This window comes from Peromyscus maniculatus, chromosome 7 (genome assembly GCF_049852395.1).
Source record: "Peromyscus maniculatus bairdii isolate BWxNUB_F1_BW_parent chromosome 7, HU_Pman_BW_mat_3.1, whole genome shotgun sequence".
Classification (NCBI taxonomy): domain Eukaryota; kingdom Metazoa; phylum Chordata; class Mammalia; order Rodentia; family Cricetidae; genus Peromyscus; species Peromyscus maniculatus.
In genome coordinates, this window is record NC_134858.1 from 29053660 (window position 1) to 29078458 (window position 24799).

Sequence of the window (24799 nt, forward strand, 5' to 3'; positions counted from 1 at the left end):
TCACAGACATCTATAACTACAGTTCCAGTGGATCTGGTGCTCTTTCTGACCTCTGTGGGCTCCTGCGTGCATTTGGTGCACAGACAAACACTCAGGCACACACAAAACACAAGATAAAAATGTATTTAAAAGGAAAGTATAGCCCATCGGTGCTGGAGGGATGGCTCAGCGTTTACAAATGTGTATTGCCTTCCTAGAGGACTTCAGTTCAGTTTACCTTCTCTTTGGTTACAGGTTTCTCTTGATAAAGGAGACAGAAAAGACAGGGATTTGCATGAAGACCTGTGGTTTGAGTTGTCTGACGAGACCCTTTGTAACTGGATGATGTTTGTGCGCCCAGCCCAGAACCACCTCGAACAGAACCTGGTAGCTTACCAGTATGGCCACCATGTGTATTACACAACAATAAAGAACGTGGAGCCCAAGCAGGAACTGAAGGTACTGAGCAGGACCCACAGTAGCCTGCTGACCAGTGAGGACGAGGGCTCTTTCCTATAAAAGGACCCTCTCCTGGTTTGTCTTTCTTTTACTGAGTGATGTCAGCCTTCTCTTTGCTTCCAGGACCCTTCTCCCCACAGTTACAAAAGTCTGTGGATGCTCAAGTCTCTTATATAAGTATATGCATAGAGCCCATGACTGTTCTCCTATACATTTCATATCATTTCTAGACTATTTATAACATCTCCTGCAAAACAAATGCTGTATAAATAATCATTATACTTAATGTATAGGAACAATGGCAAGCAAAATCTTTACTTCAGTATGGATGATGATTTTATTCATATATTTTCAATCTGTAGTTGGTGGAACCCCAAATAAGCAGGGCTGACTGTACTGTGCACTGAATACTTTTAATAATCCTGTCAACAAAACAGAATGAAAATAGGTCACTTTTGTGTTCATTGAAGGCCTATAGCAAGGCATTGAGCGTGGGGAAGGTGCCTTGTAACTCCGGGGGTGGGGTGGGGGGGTGGGGTTTGAAGAGGCTGGCAACAGCGACAGGGTGACTGAAGTCGCCAGGGCCACTGTGTGTACTAAGGAAGAATTGGGAAATGGGAGATTCTGTAAAATGAAATTCAGACGTATGTCCAAGATTCCTTTTCTTTACCTAGCAACTTAACTTTTTCAAAGAATTCTATGTACTGGCTTCTGATTTCAGAAATAATTTTTTGAGGATAATTGTTAGAATTTATTTATGAACTCAATGACATAATAAAAATTGTGCTATGATTCTGTATGTAAGTGGACATTTTGGGGGTTTTTTGTTTGTTTTTGTTTTTTTCTACTGCTAGGGGTTGAATTTGTATACCTGTACATGACAGGCAAGAAGTCACCTCAGCTACACCCCCAGCCTGTGAGGTCTCCCTGCACAGCTCAGGCTGGCCTTAAATTAAGAATCTCTCAGTCTTAGTCTCCCTAGTACTCTTATTAATAGGCATAGTCCACTGTGCACAATTGACACAGAACTTTTGTTTGTTTGCATTAAGTCTTTAAAAGTACTCTTATTAATTCTTTGATAATCCCCTGCAATGTATTTTGGTCATTGTTATTCCCCCTTCCTCCCATGAACTCTTTTCAGATCTGCCTGCATCTCCCTACTCCCCAACTTTGTATCCTTAAAAAAACAAAACAAAACAATAACCCATTAATTCCAATTTCTGCTGGGAGTGTGGGCATCCACTGGATTGTGGTCAGTCTACTAGAAACCACACCTTTAAGGGGTGGGGCCTTATGTAGCTCTGGCTGGCTTCTAACTCACTACATAGCAAGAGGTAACCTTGAACTGCTGGTCTCCTCCTTTCACCTCCCAGCTGCTGGGAGTACAGGTGGAGACCACCAAGTGTAGCTTCCGGCACACACATAATAAAGAAAAAGGCCTGAAAAGAATGTTCTTAGTTGTAGAAATATCGTTTTGCTCACTTTCCCTCCATCCCCTCTTATCTGGGTGCTGGGTATAGAACCACTGAGCTGCATCCCCAGTTCTGTGTTCTCTTGGAAAACAGCAGACAGAACTCTAGGGGTAATGATGGACAGAACCAAATAAGAATAGTTAGGTATAATAAATAACCAAGGCTGGGGAAAATGGCTCAGTGGTAGAGTACTTGCCTAGCATAAACAATACCCTGGGTTTGATACCTAGCACTACAAAAAAAAAAAAAAAAAAAAAAAAAAAAAAAAAAAAGCTGGGTGTTGTGGCGCATGCCTTTAATCTCAGCACTAGAAGACAGAGTTCAGTGCCAGACTGGTCTGCATAGCTAGTTAGAGGCCAGCAAGGTCTGCATGAGGAGACCCTGCCTCAGAAAAGAAAAGAAAAAAGATCCCAATCAATCAACCAACAAACAAAAACAGAAAGGAAGCAATTAGATGGAAATCTTTATAATACAGTGTACATGTTTAGATGAAAACAGGAAGAGTGTTTTTCACAATTCAGCCTCACTAGATGCCTATGGAGAAATGCAGGAAGAGACCTTATTTGGAAGAAACAAATAGTAAAGACATGTTAAAATAATTTCTCAATAATTTGAAAAATGCTTAAAGGGTTCAAGCTATATCTTGGTGGAGAATGCTTGCCTACTGTGTGTAACATTCTAGGTTGAATTCTCAACATCGCAGAAGACAAAGGAGTTACTATCTTTGTTAGTTTAAATTAGCAGAACTAAATGGGTAAGGTATAACGAAGATGAAGGTTTTAGAAAAAGAGACACCAAGCAGGACAGTGGTGGTGCATGCCTTTAATCCCAGCACTCAGGAGGCAAAGGCAGATGGATCTCTATGAGTTTGAGGCCAGCCTGGTCTACAGAGCAAGTTCCAGGACAGCCAGGGCTACACAGAGAAACCTTGTCTTGAAAAACCAAAAACAAACAAACAGAAAACAGACACCAGGGCCTGTGAGATGGTTCAGCAGGTACAGAAAGGCACTTACACACAGGCCCGATGACTTGAGTTCTGTCCCTGGATCCACAAGGTGGTAAGATGGAACCAACTCCTGAGGGTTTTTCTGACCTCTGTTGCACACATATCCTTCCCTGCACTTGTACACAGGTGTACACACACACGCACACACACACACACACACACACACACACACACAAATAAATAAATAAATAAATGAGTGAATGAAAATAAATAAACATAAAAAAGATTAGTGAATGAATGAGTGAATGAATAAAACAGAGACTTTGATTACAGAGTTACAGTACTTGTATAGTATGAATATTTCTGAATTAATACAAAAAATATTCTTGTCCAAGTGAGACAAATCCTTCAGTTAATCTGAGGAAACAGTTCTGAAAAAAGATAAGCTAGCTATATTAGAATACAATAATACTATATTTCGTGACTCTAAGACACAGCTTTCAAGATGCTCCATTAAGAAAACTGTCAATTTTTCTATTATAGTCCCCTCACAAAATCATTATCAAAGAAGCTACTTTATATTTGATTAGAATTCAGTTACAAATTATGCCCCACTGGTACATGAATAACAAGGCACACTTAGCCCTAAGTCCTTTTCTTTAAAGACAGGGTCTCACTCTGTAGGTCTGGCTGACCTGGAACTATGTAGCCCATGCTGTCTTCAAACTGACTGGCTATCTTGTCACAGCCTCCCAGTGCTGGGATTACAGGCTATCCCACCATCTTGGACACCCTGAAATATTTTCAAAGTAAGTATCACACTCTTGCTTTTGGGATATTTTCCCACATGACTGCTATCCTGTCTGCACGTCTAGACACTGCACTTTCCCATTCGTTTGAATTTCTCCAGAGTTGAATTGTGCATAGAAATTAATGTGGTCTCTGATCAAACCATCAGGAACTTTCTGACAATTCTGCTTGGTGCCTTAGTGAGAGTCTGCAGATGCTCACCAACCTTGTTTTGCTTTGAAATTTCTATTCTTGACTCTATTCTTGAGGGAAATGACAGGTTTGGGTTTTTTTTTCTTGCATTGCCTAGGAATTGTTTACAAGTCACTGGGCCCAGTAGGAAGTAAGGAGAGCCTAAGGGGCTGTTCAGGAGTGATGCGCAGGCTACTAGCACTAGTTCCTCAAGGCTGTTGGGTGCTGGAGTGTGACATACTTTCTGATTCCTCCTCTAACAGTAGGATTTCTCTGTGTAGCCCTGGCTGTCCTGGCACTAACTCTGTAGACCAGGCTGGCCTCAAACTCAGAGATCTTGCCTGCCTCTGCCTCCCGAGTGCTGGGATTAAAGGTGTGAGCCACTATGCCTGGCTTGTTGTTTTGTTTTTTTGAGACAGGGTTTCTGTGCTGACCTAAAACTCAGCCTACCCCATCCTCTCCCAAGTCCTGAGATTCTAGATGTATACCACTGTGCCCAGCTTCTGATTTCTGATATGGAAAAACATACATCTTGGAACTAATGGGTCAGGGCAGAATTTGTAATAGGAAAATGGCAAACTTCATAAAATAGTATAATCAGAGGGCATAGTTAAGGAACAGTGGAACTCAGATGTTGTTCTACTGAAGTTCCCCTTATATAAGTACCCTCATATATTTAATATACATAAAATTGTGCATGGTTAATTCATTTAGCAGTTAATACATATTGAACTTCTGGTATATTTCCTACATTAAAAAACCAGGCTTTCTCTGTGTTTAGCAGACTTGTATCTAGAGGGAGAGCTACACAGAAAGATGTAAAACAAACAATATCAAGTAGATTAAGTGTTATGGTACAAAGAGAGCAAGTAACAGGGCAGGGACCAATTTGGATATGCTGGATCTGAAGGCTCACTAAGAGATGAAGGCCGAGGATGGATGGCAGAAGGGAGGGACCAAGACTGCGTTCCTGGATCAGGACAGCTCCTGGCCTGAAAGCGCTGGGTATGTTTGGGTAGCAGAGAGCAGGTCCTCTGGGCTTGCTGGTAGATAGTGACAAGGGCTGAGGTATGTATCAATGTAGCAGGGAGATTACAGAGCTGTTTGGGGATTCAGCCTTTTGGGTTTATTGTAAAACAAGAAGCCAAATGGAAACACATACAATGAAAGCCATTTGTGTTTTAAGAAGACCACCATGGGGCTGGAGAGATGGCTCTGGGGTTAAGAGCGCTTGCTGTTCTTGTAGAGGACCCAGGCTCATTTCCAGCAACCACATGATGGCTCACAACTATCTGTAACTCCAGTTCCAGAGTCTTTGATAGCCTCTTCAGGTAAAGCACACATGTGATATGCAGACAAAATACTCATATACATAAAATAAACAGAAGAAGGAAGAAGAAGAAGAAAAGAAAGAAGGAGGAGGAGGAGGAGGAGAAGGAAGAGGACCGCTGTGGCTGAAATGGGAATTGCAAGGAGGAAGGGCGGCTAGTTAGAAGGTCAGGTGGTAATCTAGGCAAGAGATGGTGCTGGCATGCATCTGGTAGCTGAAACACTGACTAGGTGGGGTGTCACATCTGAGGACAGCCCTTGCTAAAGATTATGGAGCAAACGGAGAAACAAAAGACATTGTAGGTTTTAAGTCCAAGCACCTGTTGGGAGTAGGACGTTTAAACTTGGAGATGGGGAGGGCTGGCAGCGTAGGGAGGGAGGGCACTTTGCTGGTACCTACAAGGGCATGCATTCCCAGCACTACAAGAACAAAGCAGCAACACCCACTCTTGCCTAAGTACTAGAGATGAAAGCTGAGCATGTCAGCCATAGCTACTCAGCAGTCTGAGGCAGAAGGTTACAAGTTGGAAGCCAGTATGAGCAACATAGTGAGATCCTGTCTAAAAATAAAAATATAAAAGGGCTAGGAATGTGGCTGAGCAGTAGACTGTTTGCAAAGCATGCATAAATTCCTAGGTTCAATCTTCAAACCCACGTAAACCACAATTGGCACATAAACCTATAATCCCAGCACTCAGGATCTAGAAACAGGACGATCAGAGATTCAAGGCTATTCTCACCTACTTACTGAGTTTGAGGCCAGCCTGGGATACATGAGACTCTTGGGGGAAAAAGAAAAGAAAAGAAAAAAAAAAAAGATTTAGTAGTTATTAACATACAGTTGGTTTAAAGTGGGTATGACACCATAGAAAAAAGAAGACGACTCGGGGTTTAGACTAAGCTTTGACGAATATGCAGATGGTATGTAGACAGGGCTGGAGGGAAGGAGACAGCTAGGGAGAATGGACAGACACAGAAGCTAAGGGGATAGGAAGGAAGACCAGTCCCAGGAGAACATAGGAATATTTGATGCAGCCCCAGATAGCCCCATGGTTCTGGTATTAAGCTGAGTGACAGTGTCTATGCTTACAGCTGTATAAAAACCCATATTTAAACATAGAATTTTGAACTTTATTTAGGTAAAGATACTATGAATGTTAGCCTTGTGAAATTTTTAAATAACACAAACAATTTTTAAGAAGGAAGAAGAAAACAGGCAATGCATCCGGATCCTAGATGTCCTGATGGGTCACCTGCCAGATAGGGATCCTGGGGGCTCAGTATGGCTGTTGTTGCTAATAGATGTGTTAATGAAATGCCCACATATGCAGGCAGGAGAAGTAATTTAAGCATGCAAAGCACAGCTGGTGACATCCGTTGGTTCTTGATGATGTCCTTGGTTCTTACAGGTGTGGTATGCTGCTTCCTATGCTGAGTTCGTGAACCAGAAAATCCATGATATATCTGAAGAAGAAAGGAAAGGTGCCTGGACTTTTGTGTGTGCCTTTTTACATGCATATAATACCATTATGTAACATCTGATTTTCCCATCTCAGTATAGCTCACCAGAGCAGGTTTCTCAGAGCTACACATCTCCATTTAATCCTAGGACCAAATTACAGTGGCAGGTGTGCATTTCTTTCCTGGCTGCTTGAAAATAGTATTTAATATAATGAAAACCTCCGGTTATCAAATTAGAACCTTAGAGACAGAGGAAGATTCCTATCTGGAATTAATCGTATCTGAATACATACATAGCAAAGCAAACACTGACCTTGTTTTTATGTAAATGTGATTGAAGTATAATCTACCTACAGAAAGGTACACAAATAATGAAGTGTATACAGCTTAATTTTCACAGTGAGCACACCTGAGCAAGAAACTCCCAAGGGTACTGTCCTGATTTCTGAGATCACACACTAATTGCTTACGAACGAATTGTTTGTAAACGGGATGATACGGTACATGCACATTTTTTGTGTTTGAGCATCTTTTGCCTGGACATGCTGTTTTCTTTGTTTCTGGAGCTGGGAGCTGAACCTAAGTCCTTGGGCTTACTCAGCAAGCATTCTGCCACTGAGCCAAACCCTTAACTTCTAGGTGTACATAGTTTTGAGATACATCCACATTGTGATTAATATTATACATAGAATATTAATTTTTATATTTTCAGTGCTGTCAGTCACTCTACTCATGACTGTGTAACAGTTTGTCTGCCTTGTTATAGATTTAGTTGTGTGATGTAGTTATGATGGTAAGTACCCAGAGTTAGGTTACATTTCATAGATTAAAGCGTTAAAGGCATAGTCTTCCACAAGACTCACTTCAGACACCACCTCCAGGGTTCTGAGGTTCTCATGCCACTTATACTTCTAGCCACAATTTAGGGGACTTCCTGTACCCCTGCAGGCTTCATTGTTTATTAGAACAAGTCATGGGATCCGGGAAAGTACTAAAGTCAATGATTAGAGTTTTATATAAAGGATATATATATATATCCATATACACACACATCAGGATCAGCCAAATAAAGAAACATAAAGAGTCTCAGAATGGAGTATTTGTGTCTCTAAGACATAAGCCTTCCTGGAGCAGTGATGTGTTGTACCCAACCACAAGGCTCAATTTTGTTGTCCAGAGCTTTTGTTGAGGCTTTATTATATAGGCGTGACTAATGGAGCAGTTGGCCATGTGATTGAATTCAGTCTCTAGCTTCTCTTCCTTTCTGACATACGACTGGCATCAGCAAGCTCAAAGCACCAACCTTCTAATCACAAGGTCATGTTTTTCTAGCCAGATCAGCTCCCACCTTGAGACACCTCAGAATAAAGTCAGGTAGGATAAGCAACTAATGAGTAACAAAGAACCGCCTATCATTCAGGAAATTCTAATGACTTAGAGGCTACACCCAAGGGACCAGGCATAAAGGCTATCAGATTTTTCCCCATCATACAACTGTTGGAGTTGTTGACTGTCTTGAGTGCAGCTGGGCTTACTCTTATGTGTGTGTTTTAGCAGGCATCTGTGCACACTCTGGTTGGGTGTACAAGTGGGAAAGGAGTTGCTGCTGGGTCATGGGGTATGCATATATTCAGGCTTGGGAGATACAGTTGGACATTTTGCTAGATTGTATTGGACACTGACTTTTGCTGTGCTAAGACATTCCCTTAATTATGAGTCTTGGATCTGAAACAGGAAGTTATCTAAGCATAGATCTCCTTAATAGATTTTTTTTGTGTGTCGAGGGGGTGAGATAGGGTGGTGTGATAGTGTGGGTCCTTTGATGTCTTATATAAAAGTTTTAGAGAATAGGATCCTAAACACCACTTCTCTGCCAAACCTTTGATTTTGTAACAAGAAATTAATTCAAATAGCAGTTATTGTCTACCATGAAATAAGGCTGGTAGAGCATGGGGTTGGGGATTTAGCTCAGTGGTAGAGCCTGGGTTCAGTCCTCAGCTCTGGAAAAAGAAAAAAAAGACTGGTAGAGCTAGCAGGAGCTGTATCTTCCTGGTGTCTGTTGAGTGTAGCCATAAATTGTGACTTCTCTCTCATGGCTAGTTCTCCGAGAGCAGGAGAAGAACTGGCCCTGCTATGAGTGCAATCGCCGGTTCATCAGCTCAGAGCAGCTGCAGCAGCATCTCAATTCCCATGATGAGAAACTGGACGTGTTTACCAGGTAGGTGTATGAGGCAAAAGCTCACAGACTTGGTTCTTAATGGTTCTAAACCACTGGTGTGTGTGTGTGTGTGTGTGTGTGTGTGTGTGTGTGTGTGTGTGTGTGTGTGTGTGTGTACTTACGTATGTACACAATGCATATATGTATCGCTAACCAGGTAGGCTGCTGAATACCTTGGGAAATATCTTTTTTTTTTTTTCCCCCGAGATAGGGTTTCTCTGTGTAGTCCTGGATCTCGTGCTGTAGACCAGGCTGGCCTCGAACTCACAGAGATCCACCTGCCTCTGCCTCCTGAGTGCTGGGATTAAAGGTGTGTACCACCACCGCCGGCGGGAAATATCTTTATTTTTTTCCAGAATAACTCATACCTGCATTTGGGAGATTCTTTTACCCTAGTTAAATTTCATTTAACTAGATTCTGATTTGGGAATTCTTATTTTTTTTAACTATTTATTTTATTTTGTATCTATGGGTGGTTTGCCTGAATGCGTGTCTGCCTGTGCACCATATGCGTGCTCTGGTGGAGACCAGAAGAGGGCATTAGATCTCCTGGAACTTGAGTTACAGACCATTATTAGCAGTTGTGAGGGTGCTGGGGATTGAACCAACGTGCTCTAGAAGAGCAGTCAATGTTCTTAACTACTGAGCCAATGCTCCAGCCCCCTGAATCAGGAATTCTTAAGACAGCATATACATTTGAAGTAATATATGTCTCTGACCTTCACACTTTTCCCAGTACTATGATTTCTTCATGAGTGTAAATTATATGCTTAATCACACTATATAAAAAAGAGACAGAGGAGAGTCATGTGGGATGAAGTAGGCAGGAGCCAGATCAGATGGTACAAAATTTTTTGTTTGGTTTTTCGAGACAGGGTTTCTCTGTGTAGTTTTGGTGCCTGTCCTGGATCTCGCTCTGTAGACCAGGCTGGCCTTGAACTCACAGAGACCCACCTGGCTCTGCCTCCCGAGTACTGGGATTAAAGGCATGTGCCACCTCCGCCTGGCACAACTATCAAATTTTTAAATGTAATAATGCCATCATGTTTTTATATGCATTCACACATATGTAGAGTTGTTAGGATTTGGAGATGGTTCCTGAGGTATTTACAGATAAAAGTATGCCTGAAATTTAATGGATATATATGTAGGGAGGTAGTGGGGATATAGATAGCATAAGATGGGTCATAAGTCTTAAAATTGAGTATGAATATATTGGCTCATCATTCTTTTCTCTCCATTTACCTATATTTAGAATTTTCCATAATAAAGAATCTTTTAAAAGTTCCCGGAGTCCAGGTGAGGTGTTGGGTGCCTATAGTGACAAGTCAGTTGGACACAGAGATAGGACGATCCCTTCAGCTTAGGAGTTTTGGACCAGCCTAGGCAACGTAGTAAGACTCCATCTTAGGAAAAAAGTATCCTGGAAAAACTGTATTTGTTTAATGGCTGCATGGAAGAGTGAAACATGATCTCATTGATATTATGTGCACCCCACACGCTGTGTTAGCTCTTCATTGCTATGACGAAGTAAATGAGAAAAATAATTCAAGGCGGAGAGGATTATTTTGTTTGTAGTTTCAGTCTTCTATGGTGGAAAGGGCATGACAGAGAAGAGCTAATTCACCTCACAGTGCCACACAGCAGTGAGAGGACGCCTGTGCTGTAGTGGTCTCTTTTTCAGAACATTGAGACTCCCAGTCTGTGGGGTGGTGCTGTCTGTATTTAGAGCAGCTCTCTCCCACTTAGTAAACCCTCTCTGTGCACAGTCATGCACACACAACACAGGTGTGCATTGCTAATGTCCTGGGTGTGTCTCAGCCTAGTCAGGTTGGCAGTCAAGGTGAGCCGGCACACACACCTTCCAAAATAAATGTGTGATGCTCTTTCTGAATCCACTTGACCCACTCCTTGCCTCAGCCAGGGCCTCACACATGCTGGGCAAGTGCTATACTGCTGACTGTAATCCAGTCTCTCTCTCTCTCTCTCTCTCTCTCTCTCTCTCTCTCTCTCTCTCTCTCTCTTCCTCCCTTCCTCCTTCCCCCCTCCTCTCATTGTTTTGAGATACAGTTTGTTGTGGTCCAGGCTGACCTTGAACTTGCTATGTGGCTGAGGGTGATCTTGAACTTCTGAACTGCCTGTTTCCCCTTCCTGAGTGTGGGAATTACAAGTGTGTGCCACCATATCTAGCATATGCAGTCCTGGGGATGCTAGGCGAGCACTCTACCAGCCCAGCTTCACCCCCAGCCCAGGAGTCTCATCTGATAGGGACATTTTGCCTGTTGGGAATCAGTTAAAGGGAACGACTTCAGTTTGTGTTTACTTGACTCGTTGTGGAACAGTTTAGAAATTGATTTTGACTATCTAGAAAGCTGTGGAAAGCAAGACTTATGTGAAGTTAGCCACATTTCTGGGAAGGAGTAGGAGCCGAGGAAAGGAGGAAGAAGAATGGACTGAATCCTGGAGCGAGCAGTAGGGCAAGGCCTGTCCTGTTTGCGTTTCTCACCTCCTTTCAAAAGCAAAGTGTTGTTGTTATTTTAGCTCTTATTTCCCCCCAAATTGTTCAGCCGTCTCCGTCTCCGGGCTGGAGAGAAAAGGTGAGAGATGTAGGAAGCACTCATTAGCAACGCAGTGGTGTCCATCAGAAAGAAGAGCCAGTGGAAGTGATGAAGTGAGGGCAGCGAGAAGCGCTTAGGGTGATGCTGGGGGTGCCACGCGGTGACTGTGTGTAACCCAGTTTCTTGTCCCCAGAACAAGAGGCAGAGGAAGGGGTCGAGGCAAGAGGAGATTTGGCCCAGGCCGGCGACCCGGGCGTCCTCCAAAATTTATCCGTTTGGAAATCACCAGTGAAAACGGTGAAAAGAGTGACGATGGGACACAGGTATTGGGGTCCAAGGAGCTCCTTCTTAGACGCTTGTTTCGGGGATACTCAGCTGTGCCTGGCTTGAAAAACCTTTCTGATGTTTACAATCCTGTCGTATTAGAGTATTGTCCTGCTAACTAAAGTGGGATTGGAACAGTGGGGTTTTTGTTGTTGTTTTTGTTTCTGTTTTTTGAGACAGGGTTTCTCTGTGTAGGCCTAGATATCCTGGAACTCACTCTGTAGACCAGGCTGACCTCCAACTCACAGAGATCCGCCTGCTTCTGCCTCCTGAGTGCTTGGATTAAAGGCGTGCGCCACCACTGCCTGACCCAAAAAATATATTTTCGAGTGTTGCTTAGAAAGATTGTGTCAGTTTCCTTGTTCTGTGACCAGAGATGTCTTACAGTTTTTGTATTCTGCACACATTTACCTGTTAACTTTCTCAGAGGGAGAGTATTATTTTCTGCACCATAATGCTAATCATTTTTTAAAAAATTGTAGCTAGGCTAGGTGGCATGTTCCATAGTCCTAGCTGCTCAGGAAGCTGAGGTAAGATGATTGTTTTAGCTTAGGAGGTTTTGGCCAGCCTAGAAATGTAGCAAGACCCTCCTCTTAAGTAATTAAATAGCAATGATTTTGAATTTGAGCCAATAGTCCTTGTATTACTGATCTTTATGTAGACAAGGAGGTAACTCCTGGTGTTTGCAAAATTCAGGACTTGCTGCATTTCCCCACAAAGGAGCAGTTCGATGAGGCTGAACCAGCTGCTCTGAACGGACTGGATCAGCCAGAACAAGCATCCATCCCAATCCCCCAGCTGCCACAGGAAACCCCGACTTCTCTGGAGCAGGAACCAGAAACTCACACCTTGCACCTGCAGCCACAGCAAGAAGAGACTGTGGTGCCTGCCCAGACCACTCTGACAGCGGATGATATGCGAAGGGCCAAACGGATCCGAGTAAGTGGGAAAGTCTGCACTCCCTGGCTAGTTGGTTACCTTCCTCCTCCTGGCCAGCTCTCTCGGGGCTTTGTGTCCCAGCCTGTTGGCCATTCACTTTGATATCTTGCATCTAGCTTTCCAAATGCCCTTTATATCTGCCTTACTTTGCAAAAGTGCTTTTTCTCAGTGTTTCTGTTCATGACAAGCTGACATGGTTGTCCTAGAGTCAATCAACAAACATAGTTATGGTACACAGAGGCCTGCATTTGGGACGCTCATGGACTAGTATACTTAAAATAGGCTAGCTCCTTATATTTCTGAATTCAAAGTTTCAAAATAAGGACTTAGGTGTATTTAACTACAATAATTACTTATATTTTACTTAATTTTCTCCCTTCTTCCCTCCCTCCCCCTTTCTTCTTTCTTCCTCCCTCCCTCCCTCCCTCCCTCCCTCCCTCCCTCCCTCCCTCCCTTCCTTCCTTCCTTCCTTCCTTCCTTTCTCTCTTCCTTCCTTTCTTTTTGGTGCTATAGATTGAACCAAAGGTCTTACACAGGCTGAACAGGGGTTCTTTCCCTAAGCCCTACTTACCAACCTAAAATGTTGATATTCACAGTCATTCTAATCTCTCTCTAGTCATAGCTCTCAGGGAAATTGTGGGTAACTAGATGTGGTTATTTGTGGTTCCAAGGGGGACTAGCAAGTGTCAGGTTCGGATCTCCACCTGGCCCAGCTGAAAGCAGAGCAGCCGTTTGGGGGCTGGTCAGTAAACCATTTGTGTCATCTGTGCCTTGGCTCTAGACTGTGGGCTGCAGAGGTCCTCTGTCTTCCGTTTCTAACATGCTTCTTTTGTTATTTTGTGGGCTGCATTTGAGCCTGAGTTAGGAACTGCAGTGAGTGTGTATGGAAAGAAATATGCTTTGGTGTGATGTCTATGTCGACAACAAGTAAGGATATAAACTTGTGTTTGTGGCAGCTAATGTGTAAAAAGATTGGTAGATACTTGACTTGCACATAAAAAAGAAACACCCCCCCCACACACACACACACACAACCTTTCTAGCCTTTACATTTCTAGATGGATGGTCATGTTAGCTTAGGGTTGTTCTGGTCTTTTCTTCCTTTCTTTCTAATGATGATTAGTCAAAGCATTGAAGGTGTGCTTTGGAGATGGGGATAGTGACTCCTTGCTGGGGTCTTGCTGTGAATGAGACCTGGTCTGCTCCCTCTTTTGGTCTGCTCCTTTGCCTATAAGCTAGAAGGGACCTTGGAAATGCATTTCATTTAACAGTACATTTACATATTCTTAGTCACATGACAGCCTCAAAGGGCTCTGAAAACTGTTTAAATATCCTTAATGAGGGTCCTAGAACTGAAATATGTACAACTTTCAGCTTATTCTATATAATTTCAAGAATTCAGAACTAGAGGACTGAAAGAAATATCATGTGAACAAATGGTAATCAAAATACACACATCTTTTGTCTCGCTCTATAAATTTCAAGAATTCATAACTAGCCGGGCGGTGGTGGCGCACGCCTTTAATCCCAGCACTCAGGAGGCAGAGGCAGGCGGATCTCTGTGAGTTCAAGGCCAGCCTGGTCTACAGAGCAAGATCCAGGAAAGGCGCAAAGATACACAGAGAAACCCTGTCTCAAAAAACCAAAAAAAGAAAGAAAAAGAATTCATAACTATAGGCCTGAAGGAGAAATGATGTGAATAAATGTCCTCCTGTCCATCACTGATGTCACTTCCCAGTCTGCACCTGTCCTCCTGTCCATCATCACTGACGTCACTTCCCAGTCTGTACCTGTCCTCCTGTCCATCATCACTGACGTCACTTCCCAGTCTGCACCTATCTTCCTGTCCATCATCGCTGACGTCACTTCCCAGTCTGCACCTGTGCTCTTGTCCAGCTACCATCACTGTTCTTTTGGTAATTCTGATGCCTACCAAGTTGAGGGAAATGCTTCCTCCGTTTAATTGTCTTGAAGGGAAAAGAATCACAGCCTACCCTGTCGTCAAGCTGGGAAAGGAAAAGCATAGTATAGCTTTTTGTGCACTTTGGTTTCAAGAGGTGGGGTACTGGTTCCAATACAAGGTTCCTTGCATCAGAGCGGAAGCCACATGTGTGAAGCCTTTGGAGGTCTATATTAGGTGATCTGTCTTGATTTTTCCTCTCACACATTCTAAAAAGTAGGGCTATATATTTTTTCATCTTTTTATCCAGATTGGTAATGACCAACTGAAGGGAAGTCTTCCAATCCAATTGGTAATGTAACTATTTTTCTCTCCTCTAATGCTGCCTGCTCAGTTGGAGCTGCAGGTAGGTTTGTTTCCTGTGTTTCACATAACAGAATGTTATTTAAGTGTTTGCTGACCCGCTGTTCCTTGCATCCTGTACTTACTAAATCCAGATGGAAAACACAATTTGGATGCCTCTGTAAATGCAAATTAATGAATGCTGAGAATTTATTTGCAAATAGACAAGTGAGTAAATTGTGGGCTGCAGATTCTTCCTGTGCAGATGAAGACTAGGACTCCAAGGCCCCTTCCATCTCTGAGCAGTCGAGCAGTCGCAGTGATCTGTGCATGTCCAGCAGTGTCTGGGCATCAACAGAGCTTGGGGCTCCAGGGGCTGAAGTCTCATAAGGAGCCAGCGTTGACAGAGGGCCGTTTGCATTTCCATATCAAAGGTACAGGTGCAGCCTGACTGCTCTAGGAACTGAGACGAATGAAGGGCCCCATATGGGGAGGTCAGGAAATAATGTGTAGATAGCAGACAGGCCCTTGGAAAACTGTCTTCCTGTGGAAGGTAGATAACTCCGTAGGAAGTCAACCATAGGATCAGAGCCCAGGCACAAGATGGACTTGGTGCAGTGCAGTGTCTGGTACGGGCATTGGTGGAGCAGAGAGCAGAGTGAGGGATGGTGGGCAGGTTTAGCCCACCAAAGGTTTTGAAAGCTGGGTGCATGACAGAATTATTTGTTCTTTTTTTTTTTTTTTAAACACAACCAAAACCCAACAAACAAGCTGATTCATTTGCTTTAGTCTCAGGATCACAGTAGTGTGAAAATGAACCAATAGTGTGGCTTCCCTCAGCTCCTCATGTCAAACTTGAGAATCATTGTACAAATGAAGACTCCTCTCTGAGAATTCACTGTAATGTGTCGGAGTTTAGAAGGAAGATACTGTCTTGGTGTCCTTTGAGCAGCCTCTGTACCTTACAGTGTGGTGGCACTGACTTACGGGAGCTCGGGGATTAGAAGACCCATGATGCATCTGTGTGCAGCCTCCCTGTTTGTGATGGTTTCTTCTAGACGCGGCCCGGGTGTGGCTGTGCACAAAAGAGCTACCTTAGAGCAGAATCAGCCTGCAAGTAGGTCAAGGGTGGGGGCAGCCCACTGTGCACAGGGGAAACTACCTTTGAGCAGAGCCAGCCGGGAAGTGGGTCAGAGGTGGGGGCAGCGCAGTGCTCTCACTCACTGCCCTGTAACACGAGTGCCATCGGCTCGCAGAGAAGCAGGCCGGCTCTTGAGCACTCAGACAGTGTTCAGGGCTCCGTGGAAATGACAGATGATAAGAGTTCCAATAGGACCAAGGAAGGAGAGCCAGGTGGCTGCTCCGTTCCAATCAAGTGTCTGAGGGTGCTCATGCTAATCAGAAGTGACAGGAGACTGAGGAGCATAGTGGAGCAAACCGAAGCTGATTTCTGGATTTGGCACCCAGCAGAAATGGAGTCCCCTGTGGGACCGTCCACTGTTGTGCAGCAGGTCTGTCCTTGGAAACCTGAGCGAGGCTGGACCAAGGAAGTGATTCTTCCATGGCAGACATGCTCCATGTCCCGAATCTTCACTGAGCTGTAGAGGAACATCTGCTTACCTGGCGTCTTTCCATAGCATTCTGAAAGAGAGGAAAATAGGAAGACGCTCTTTGCCAAGAGTGTGTCAGGGTCAACTGGAAGGATTAGAGAGCTGCCAAGCAGCTTGAGGAAATGCAAGCAACTGGCTGATTCATAAAGCTCTGATCTTCAGGAGCGTCATGGATACTGCAGAGAAGAACCTCGGAATAAGTTTAGATTTTTATTTGAAATATATTTTATTAATTTTCAAGCTAATATGTGAGACTTCCTGTGACTAAGTAGTTTATTAAGGGATCTAGACAGAGAAAGGAATAAAATGTGATGCCCTATTCCCATCCTTCAAGTAGCCCCCGTCAACTTAGGAAGACAACAGAATTGTCATTCAGCACTCCAAATAAATGACTAGGTAGCACCTTCAAATGCCTCTCTTGGCCTTGTTAGAGAAGCCTGCAGAGATACTTCCTGTTAGGTGAATTGGACCATGTTCAGAAATTTCTGTGAATCACAAATAAATATTTTGCTTTCCCCGTTAATCTCTCAGTGGCTCTTCCCTTCTAGCTGCCGAGGCACACCCATTCACAGGTCCATGCTGAAGGATTTCCCCACCGGAAAGCCATCTAGACCTTTGCCCTCTGTGCTTTGAGGAATATAGGAATGAGTCTCCCTTGAGGCAGAACAAATATTGATTCTGTGTTCTCTGTGTGAATGCTATCTGTAGGGATTTGCTCTCAGCGGAGTGCCTGTTATTTGTCTAGCAGCTTTGACAGATTCCACTGAGTGTCTGTCTTTTCTGGCTTGGGGTCCCTGTGACAACTGCATGGATTTACAAGACCGCTAACCAGCCTTGGAAGGGCAGTCTGTTCTGAAAAGGAAAGAGTAAAATTGACCTGTTTAGACCGGAAGCACAGCGGGGGGCATAGCTTTGTTAGGTGACATTCTAACTAGAACTGACCAACTACCGTGGTAGAGAACTGAAATACATGTATTCCATTTATGGTGTGTTCATGTCATGTCCCACCAACAAATGCGTTCCCATAAATCTTCATTTTCCTCTCATCTCATTTTCTTACATCGAGACCAGTAATTCACATTGCATAAAAATCTACTGAATTAATTTCTTATGCCCAAGGAAACCCCATACCCATTTCTTTCTCTGCCTCCCTCTGGGGAATGTCTAATTGCCCTTAAGTTTCTGTTATTTGATTGTGAAATGTTTCAGATTCCTTCATCAAGGACTTTTGACTGATGAATTAGGCTCATTCATGCATGTGTGATTTACCCAAGTTTTTTTCTTCCAAATCTTTAATTTTTGTTCTGTTCTGCTCTGGGTTTGTTTTCTTTCTTTTTTAGTTTCCTATGTGAAAACATGTTTTGAGCAGGCTGTAGTGACGCATGCCTTTAATCCCAGCACATGGGATGTAGAGGCAGGTGGATCTCTGTGAGTTCCAGGACAGCTAGAGCTATATAGTGAGCCCCTGTCTTAAAAAACAAAAAATGCTTTGAAATTTGCTTAAATCCTTTCACAAGGAAGTACACATATAAAGATATGAAGTGAGGGGCTGGAGAGATAGCTCAGTAGTTAAGAGCACAGGCTGCTCTTCTAAAGGTCCTGAGTTCGATTTCCAGCAACCAACCACATGGTGGCTCACAACCATCTGTAAACGAGGTCTGGTGCCCTCTTCTGGCCTGCAGGCACACCTGCAGGCAGAATGCTGTATACATAGTAAAAAAGATAGGAAGTGAACCCCCATGAAATGAACCCCCAAAACTTTGTCTCTTCAAGACAACCTTCTTTGGGATAGCTGCAGCCTGAGCTGTTCTCACCTGTCTCCTTTGTGTGAGCTTGAGCTCAGCTTTTCTAGGAAGTCTGATCGCGGTTGTCACTCTTGGTCCTCACCACACGGTTCTGTTTGTGTCTTTCAGAATGCAGCTCTTCAGCACTTATTTATCCGGAAGTCCTTCCGGCCTTTCAAATGTCTACAGTGTGGGAAGGCCTTCAGGGAAAAGGACAAACTGGACCAACACTTGCGCTTCCATGGGCGGGAGGGGAACTGCCCTTTGACCTGTGATCTCTGTAACAAGGGCTTCATCAGCAGCGCCTCCCTGGAGAGCCACATGAAGCTCCATTCAGACCAGAAGACTTACTCTTGCATTTTTTGCCCAGAATCCTTTGACCGCCTTGATTTGTTGAAAGATCATGTGGCCATTCATATCAATGATGGCTACTTCACCTGCCCAACTTGTAAGAAACGGTTCCCAGATTTTATCCAGGTGAGTGTGTGCGCCCTAGATTCCTGTCTGCTTCTGTCTTTGGGTAAAAGAAACTTCAATTTTTGGAAAACCGAGACCATCCAGCACCTATATTTTCACTTTTTTTTTTAAGAATAACTTTGTAATAGTTTCAAACTACATTTCACGTACAGAGTATTATTTTCCTTAGCACTCCAGATTACTGTTTTTTAAGTGTCTTAAGTTGTATTTCTAGTAATTAACATGAGATCTGGGGCTGGCAAGATAGCCAAGGGGGTAAAGATGCTTTCTGCCAAGCCCAGTGATCTGAGTTCAGTCCCTGGAACCCACGTGATAACTTTCCCTGCAAACTGTCCTCTGAGCTCCACATGTTCATTGTAGCACACATGCACTAAAAATAAATGTAAAAAAAATCTTGAAACACCAAATCTGGTTATTATTTTTAAAAAGTCCTTTTAAAAATCTTTGTCAGATATCTATTACTCATAAAACAGCATAGAATTTATAGAACATATTCCTTCATTTCTGGATGATAAACATCTCTACCATTCTGGTTTCCTGTCTTGCTTTATTTACTAAGGTTGTGTATCTTGAAAGGAAACAGAGAGTTGGCAGATAATATGCTGTTGTGTAAGGCACGGACTAGAGAAGTCCCAGAGTGTCCCTGATTTAATTTAAGTGAAAATATTTTTATGTTCAGTAAATAATTAAATCACAATATCTCATAAAATAGTCTTTAAAAATTACAAAAGCAAAAGAACTGTGGTTTAATCATAGTTCTTCTAACAGTGAGAGTCTTGGGCAGTCTTTCTGCACACAGTTAAGTTGTTAAGGCATAATGCAATAGCAAAAGGAACTCCAACTTTAGGGAAGCCGGGTGCTTTAAAGAACTGTTTGGTAGATTTTCTGCTTAGCTTCTGTCCACAGCTTACTTACCCCCTCCTACCCCCCATTAGTGCTGGCTATTGGATTCAAAGCATCCTACATGCTAAGCACACATTGTACTATTGAGTTGTATCCCCTTCCAAAGCTTTTTCATTTATTATTTGTAGCTAAGAGAGCTCAGAACCTAAGTCCTTCTGTGCCCTCCACCCCCACCCACGTACTGGAGTTGAATCAGGCAGGGTACAGCTATAAAATGATCTGAAGTAAAGGGAACATGTCCCAGTCCAGGAGGAAGGAAATCAGTGTTCACTAATGAACGACTGCCAATGTCATCTGATTCCTATCTTTCATTCTTTAGAACCTGACCCATTTCTTCTAGAGCTGAGACTGAACTTAGGGCTTGAGTGAGCGTGTGTGGCTGCAGGCAGTTGTGTTATAGTGAGCTGCATCCCAGACCTGCTTTTAGAGGACGATTTGAAAGGGTCAGCTACTAATAAAGCAAGATTACCTCTGCAGATGTAGAGACAAAATGACAACAAATGACTTTTCTTTCCTTTTTTTCCCCCCGAGACAGGGTTTCTCTGTGTAGTTTTGGTGCCTGTCCTGGATCTTGCTCTGTAGACCAGGCTGGCCTCGAACTCACAGAGATCTGCCTGGCTCTGCTTCCCGAGTGCTTCCCAACGCACGGTGACTTTTGTTTTCTTATAGGCAAGATTGATTAAAATCCAAAGCAACCCCTCATTTTAGCCTTAAAAAAAAAGAAGAAGAAGAAACTCGTGCAAAGGTTGAGGCAGTGCTCTTTCTCCCTGTGAGTTACCTGGGAGGTTCAGATGCACAGGGCTCTCTGGCCTGTGCTGTTTCTTTGTGACAAGGACAGCGTGTGTTGCTGAGGGCCGTTGTCCCTTGTGACTGGATGACTGGCCAGGCTGCTGGCAGTCCTCAGCGGTGCGTTGGCTCCCTCTAGCGTCACCGCCGCCTCTGGTCCCCTCTTTTGGCCTGAGCACCCCGTCTTCCCGGCCAGGTGAAGAAGCACGTGCGCAGCTTCCACTCGGAGAAGATCTACCAGTGCACCGAGTGTGACAAGGCCTTCTGCCGCCCCGACAAACTGAGGCTGCACATGCTCCGGCACTCCGACCGCAAGGACTTCCTGTGCTCCACCTGTGGGAAGCAGTTTAAGGTAGGGTGCCAGCCTGCAGCCTGAGGGTCCTCTAACATCCACACCCGCACACCATGGCATGTGAGTTTCCCCTACAAATACAACATGTGTAAAGCACACCTTTAATACCAGCACTCCGGAGGCAGAGCCAGGCGGATCTCTGTGAGTTCGAAACCAGCCTGGTCTGTAGAGTGAGATCCAGGACAGCTACCAAAACTACACAGGGAAACCCTGTCTCGAAAACCAAACCAAAACAAACCAAAACAAAACAAAAAACACATGTAATAGTCAGGCAATGGTGGTGCATGCTTTCAATTCTAGCACTTGGGAGACAGAGGCAGGCAGATCTCTGAGTTTGAGGACAGCCAGGGCTGCTACACAGAGAAACCTTGGGTTCAGGACGATTATAGTTCTAGGTGCTGATATCTGATCTTGTCATTGTTGGGAGAGTATATCTAGATACTGGGGGCTGACACTTAGGAATGGAGATGGGCTAGAGGGTGGGGGCTGAGGGGCCCACAGATGTGAGGAAAGCAGAATGTTCCGCCAGAGTCTGCTCAGGCCACTGGCAGTGAGGGCAGAGAGTGTGGAGAGGCTACAGTCGTCTGCTCCAGAGCTGGGCATGAGACTGGGGGATTGGGTGTGGAGGAGAGACGGGAGAGTAGAGATCTGAAGCCTGTCTACCTGCCTTGCTGGTCTACTTGCTTCTCTGGCAGGCTTGGCTGGCTGGTTCCCAGCTGGAATTAGGGGCTGGGATAATGGGATGAGTCGGGCAGAAAGACGTTTGCAGGGGAAGATATGTGTGATCCACTGGAGGTGGGGGCAGAGAGGAAGAGGATGCCAAAGCAGGTGTCTGCTATAGAGCTGGGATGAGCCTGGGGACTGATTTTGGAGGAGAGGAGGAAGAGGTAAAGATCTGCAGTCAGCTTACCTATTTCCCTGCCTGAAGTGGCTGGTGGGTTTACCAGGAATCACTGTTGGTTTAAAGAAAAAAATTACCCTTCAATTAAAAATTTTCTATTCTTGCTCCTGCCCCTTTTTAAACAAAATCTCTCCAAATAGCGAAAAGACAAACTTCGAGAGCACATGCAAAGGATGCATAACCCTGAAAGGGAGGCCAAGAAAGCCGACCGCATCAGCCGTTCCAAGACCTTCAAACCCCGCATCACCTCCACAGACTACGACAGCTTCACATTCAAGTGCCGTCTGTGCATGATGGGTTTCCGGAGGCGAGGAATGCTGGTCAGTGCCAGATGAGCAAGTCCCTGTCTCCAGATCCACCCCGTCCTGCCGCTGGCAGTGAGCCTTAACAAAGTAGATTTGTGGATGTGTCAGTGAGTGGCTGGGGAGAAGAAAAGCAAGCAGCTCCCCCCTTTGAGCTTCTTTGCTTTCTGTGACAGAAACCTCTTGCCCTTCTGACTCACTTTTTGGATGACTTTTTGAAAGAAAGTTCCCATGCCCTTCCTTTTCTCCCTTTTGATGCTCGGAGCCCGGGGCCTTGTACCTATTTGGCATGTGCTCTACCACTGAGCTACATCCCTAGACCTCTGTCACTATTCATTATTAGTTTGTTTTTCTTTACTTGATCTCTTGGTCTTGTCTCATTTTACTTCCCTCCTCTGCTTAGTTGACTATTCTTTCTGGTAGGGTTTTTATTTATCTCTTTCCCACTGTTCCCTATCAGCGTCTTCTTTGTCCAGTCAGCAAACAGTGACGTAAGGAAACTTCTCTTCAGGGCAGGGAGTGTGGTCCCAGATTAGGGGAGCGTTAGGACAGCTCATTGTTTTCAGCTGACTCGGCCAGTGCATTTACAGAGTATGTTTCTACTAAGGTGGTTAGAAAGTCTTAGTAGTTCAAATCTAGACCCGTACTTTGTATCCATTCAGCAGTCTCAGTAAGACAATTGAATAATGAAAGCCAGGTTTACATCAGGTTCGTTCTTGAGGAAGTTCATGCTAGGCAGTTTTCCTTTCCCTAATGGTCATTCTTTCAACAGAAGCTGTTGATGGGACCCCAGTTGACCAACTAACCTTCAGTCATTTGCCGAATGATTTACTGATAAGAGTGACCATTGACACTTTGGTGTCCAGTGTGTCTCATGACGCTGGCTCTGGGCTACGGCCTTACTGTTTTGAGCATTTGCTTCAGAGTTGAACTTTTAGCACTCATTACCAGAGGCTTTTGTTTAATTTCTGTTTGTAATGGCACTCTCTCTGTGTGTCTCTTTCTCTCTTCTCCAGGTAAATCACTTATCCAAGAGGCATCCAGACATGAAGATAGAAGAGGTGCCTGAGTTAACCCTCCCCATCATAAAACCCAACCGCGATTACTTCTGTCAGTATTGTGATAAGGTAAAGGTTTATAAAACCCTCCTCCTGGCTAGGCTGCCGGAGTGGGAGCTTAGGCCCTGGAGGGATGCCTACTGGGGTTTTCATTTAGACAGTAAGGTTGAAAGGCAGCCTCATTGTAAGCCAAGGGCTGTGGAGGTGGCTCCATGGGTAAGAAGAAGTAGTTACTATTGCCAAGGATTCTGTTCCTAACATCTGCATTGGGCAGCTCAGTCTCTTCCTGCTCCAAGGGATCTGATGCCCTCTCCTGTCTTCCATGAGCACTGTACAAATATGGTGCACTTATAGATAGGCAGATACACACACACACACACACACACACACACACACGCACGCACGCACGCACGCACGCACGCACGCACACATGCATTTAAAACCAAAGAATATTTTAGGGGCTGGAGAGATGGTTAAGTGATTGAGAGCATTTGCTGCTCTCCCAAATGACCTGAGTTTAATTCCCAGTACCCACATCAGGTGGTTCACAACTGCCTGTCATTCCAGGGGATCCGATGCCTCCTTCTGGACTTTCTGGGCACCTGCATTTTTACATGCACATACACTGATGTACAGGTGTACACATAATTTTTTTTACAAAAATTTAATTTAAAAATTAATTGTAAGCCATTTTTTTTCTTTCTGAGGAATTCACTGACTTTGTTTTCTTATTATCCCTTCTGCCTGTGATGTTTACAATAGAGAGTACTGTTGTATTTGAAAAGCAGTGAGAAGGAGTCACAGCATACAATAGGACCCCTGTGGGAGGTTTATTGAGGAGGGGAGAGAAGGGGCAGAGAAGGGAGCAGAGACAGGTCCCTGGGATGAGAGTGAAGGAAGAGAAAGAGATGGGAGGTGGGCAAGGCCCACTTTTTATAAGGAAATGTAGTGAATGCGCATGGAGGTGCTCTTAGTGACTGCCGCTGAGGTATATCCTGTCAGGACCCTAAGGGCGGGCCAGTACAGATGCCCGAATGCTAACATTCCTCCCTTTTGTTTATTATAAAAAGGTGAGGAGTTAGAAAGGGGTAGCAGTGAGGCAGGATAAAGGCATCATGTTCTCGAGACTGTTTCCTGCTGGCCTGGGAGTGTTGATCATCTCGGGGGGGACCTGAGAGAGCTGGGATGCTGGCCACGTCCTGGGGTAGCTGGGTGTTTCACTTCGCTGTCCAGGCTCTGTCCAGTGCCGCTTGGACCTGGCAAGATGCTGTTCAAAGTGGATCTAAGTCAACTCCCTGGAGCTCACAAGAAATCGTGATGAGGTCACCAGCTGAGATGGAGGAGAGCCACGTGGTTGCTGTTAATAGTTACATGCACATACACACAGAATTAAACAGGAATTGAGTAAATAGAAAGGGAGAACTGGGGTGTGCTGAGCAAGACGAAGCTGGCTTCTCCATCTCTGATTTGCACATTGCAGCAAACAGACAGAACACTTAGAGCAAGAGCAGACAGACACAAGCAGTTCTTGAGCAAAGAAAAGAAAGAAAATGAGAATTCTTTCTTGGTTCCCCAACTGCCTAGTCCAAAGAATGGTCAGTGGGTCTCCAAAAGACATGATAGTTCCCAAGGATGAGGCAGAGAGAAGATCCAAAGGCCTGAATGTCCTGGCATTCCAGGGAAGATCAGATTAAGTGGGCACAAGCTGTTCAGTATGT

At 44.3% G+C, this 24799-nt stretch overlaps 1 protein-coding gene across 6 annotated transcripts in view; it reads left to right on the forward strand.

Annotated features, from left to right (window-relative positions):
* The window catches only part of Prdm10 (PR/SET domain 10), a 100750-nt gene that overhangs the window by 56572 nt on the left and 19379 nt on the right, over positions 1 to 24799 (forward strand). For 4 of the 6 annotated variants that reach the window (XM_015995460.3, XM_076575921.1, XM_076575922.1 and 1 more), the window contains 9 exons: positions 235 to 438; positions 6576 to 6648; positions 8728 to 8845; positions 11597 to 11726; positions 12424 to 12666; positions 18432 to 18779; positions 20665 to 20820; positions 21862 to 22041; positions 23040 to 23150. In XM_015995460.3, coding sequence (XP_015850946.2) covers positions 235 to 438; positions 6576 to 6648; positions 8728 to 8845; positions 11597 to 11726; positions 12424 to 12666; positions 18432 to 18779; positions 20665 to 20820; positions 21862 to 22041; positions 23040 to 23150 — 1563 coding nt within the window. The remainder of the gene's footprint in view (positions 1 to 234; positions 439 to 6575; positions 6649 to 8727; positions 8846 to 11596; positions 11727 to 12423; positions 12667 to 18431; positions 18780 to 20664; positions 20821 to 21861; positions 22042 to 23039; positions 23151 to 24799) is intronic. The other 2 variants (XM_076575923.1, XM_076575925.1) reach the window with 1 other exon arrangement.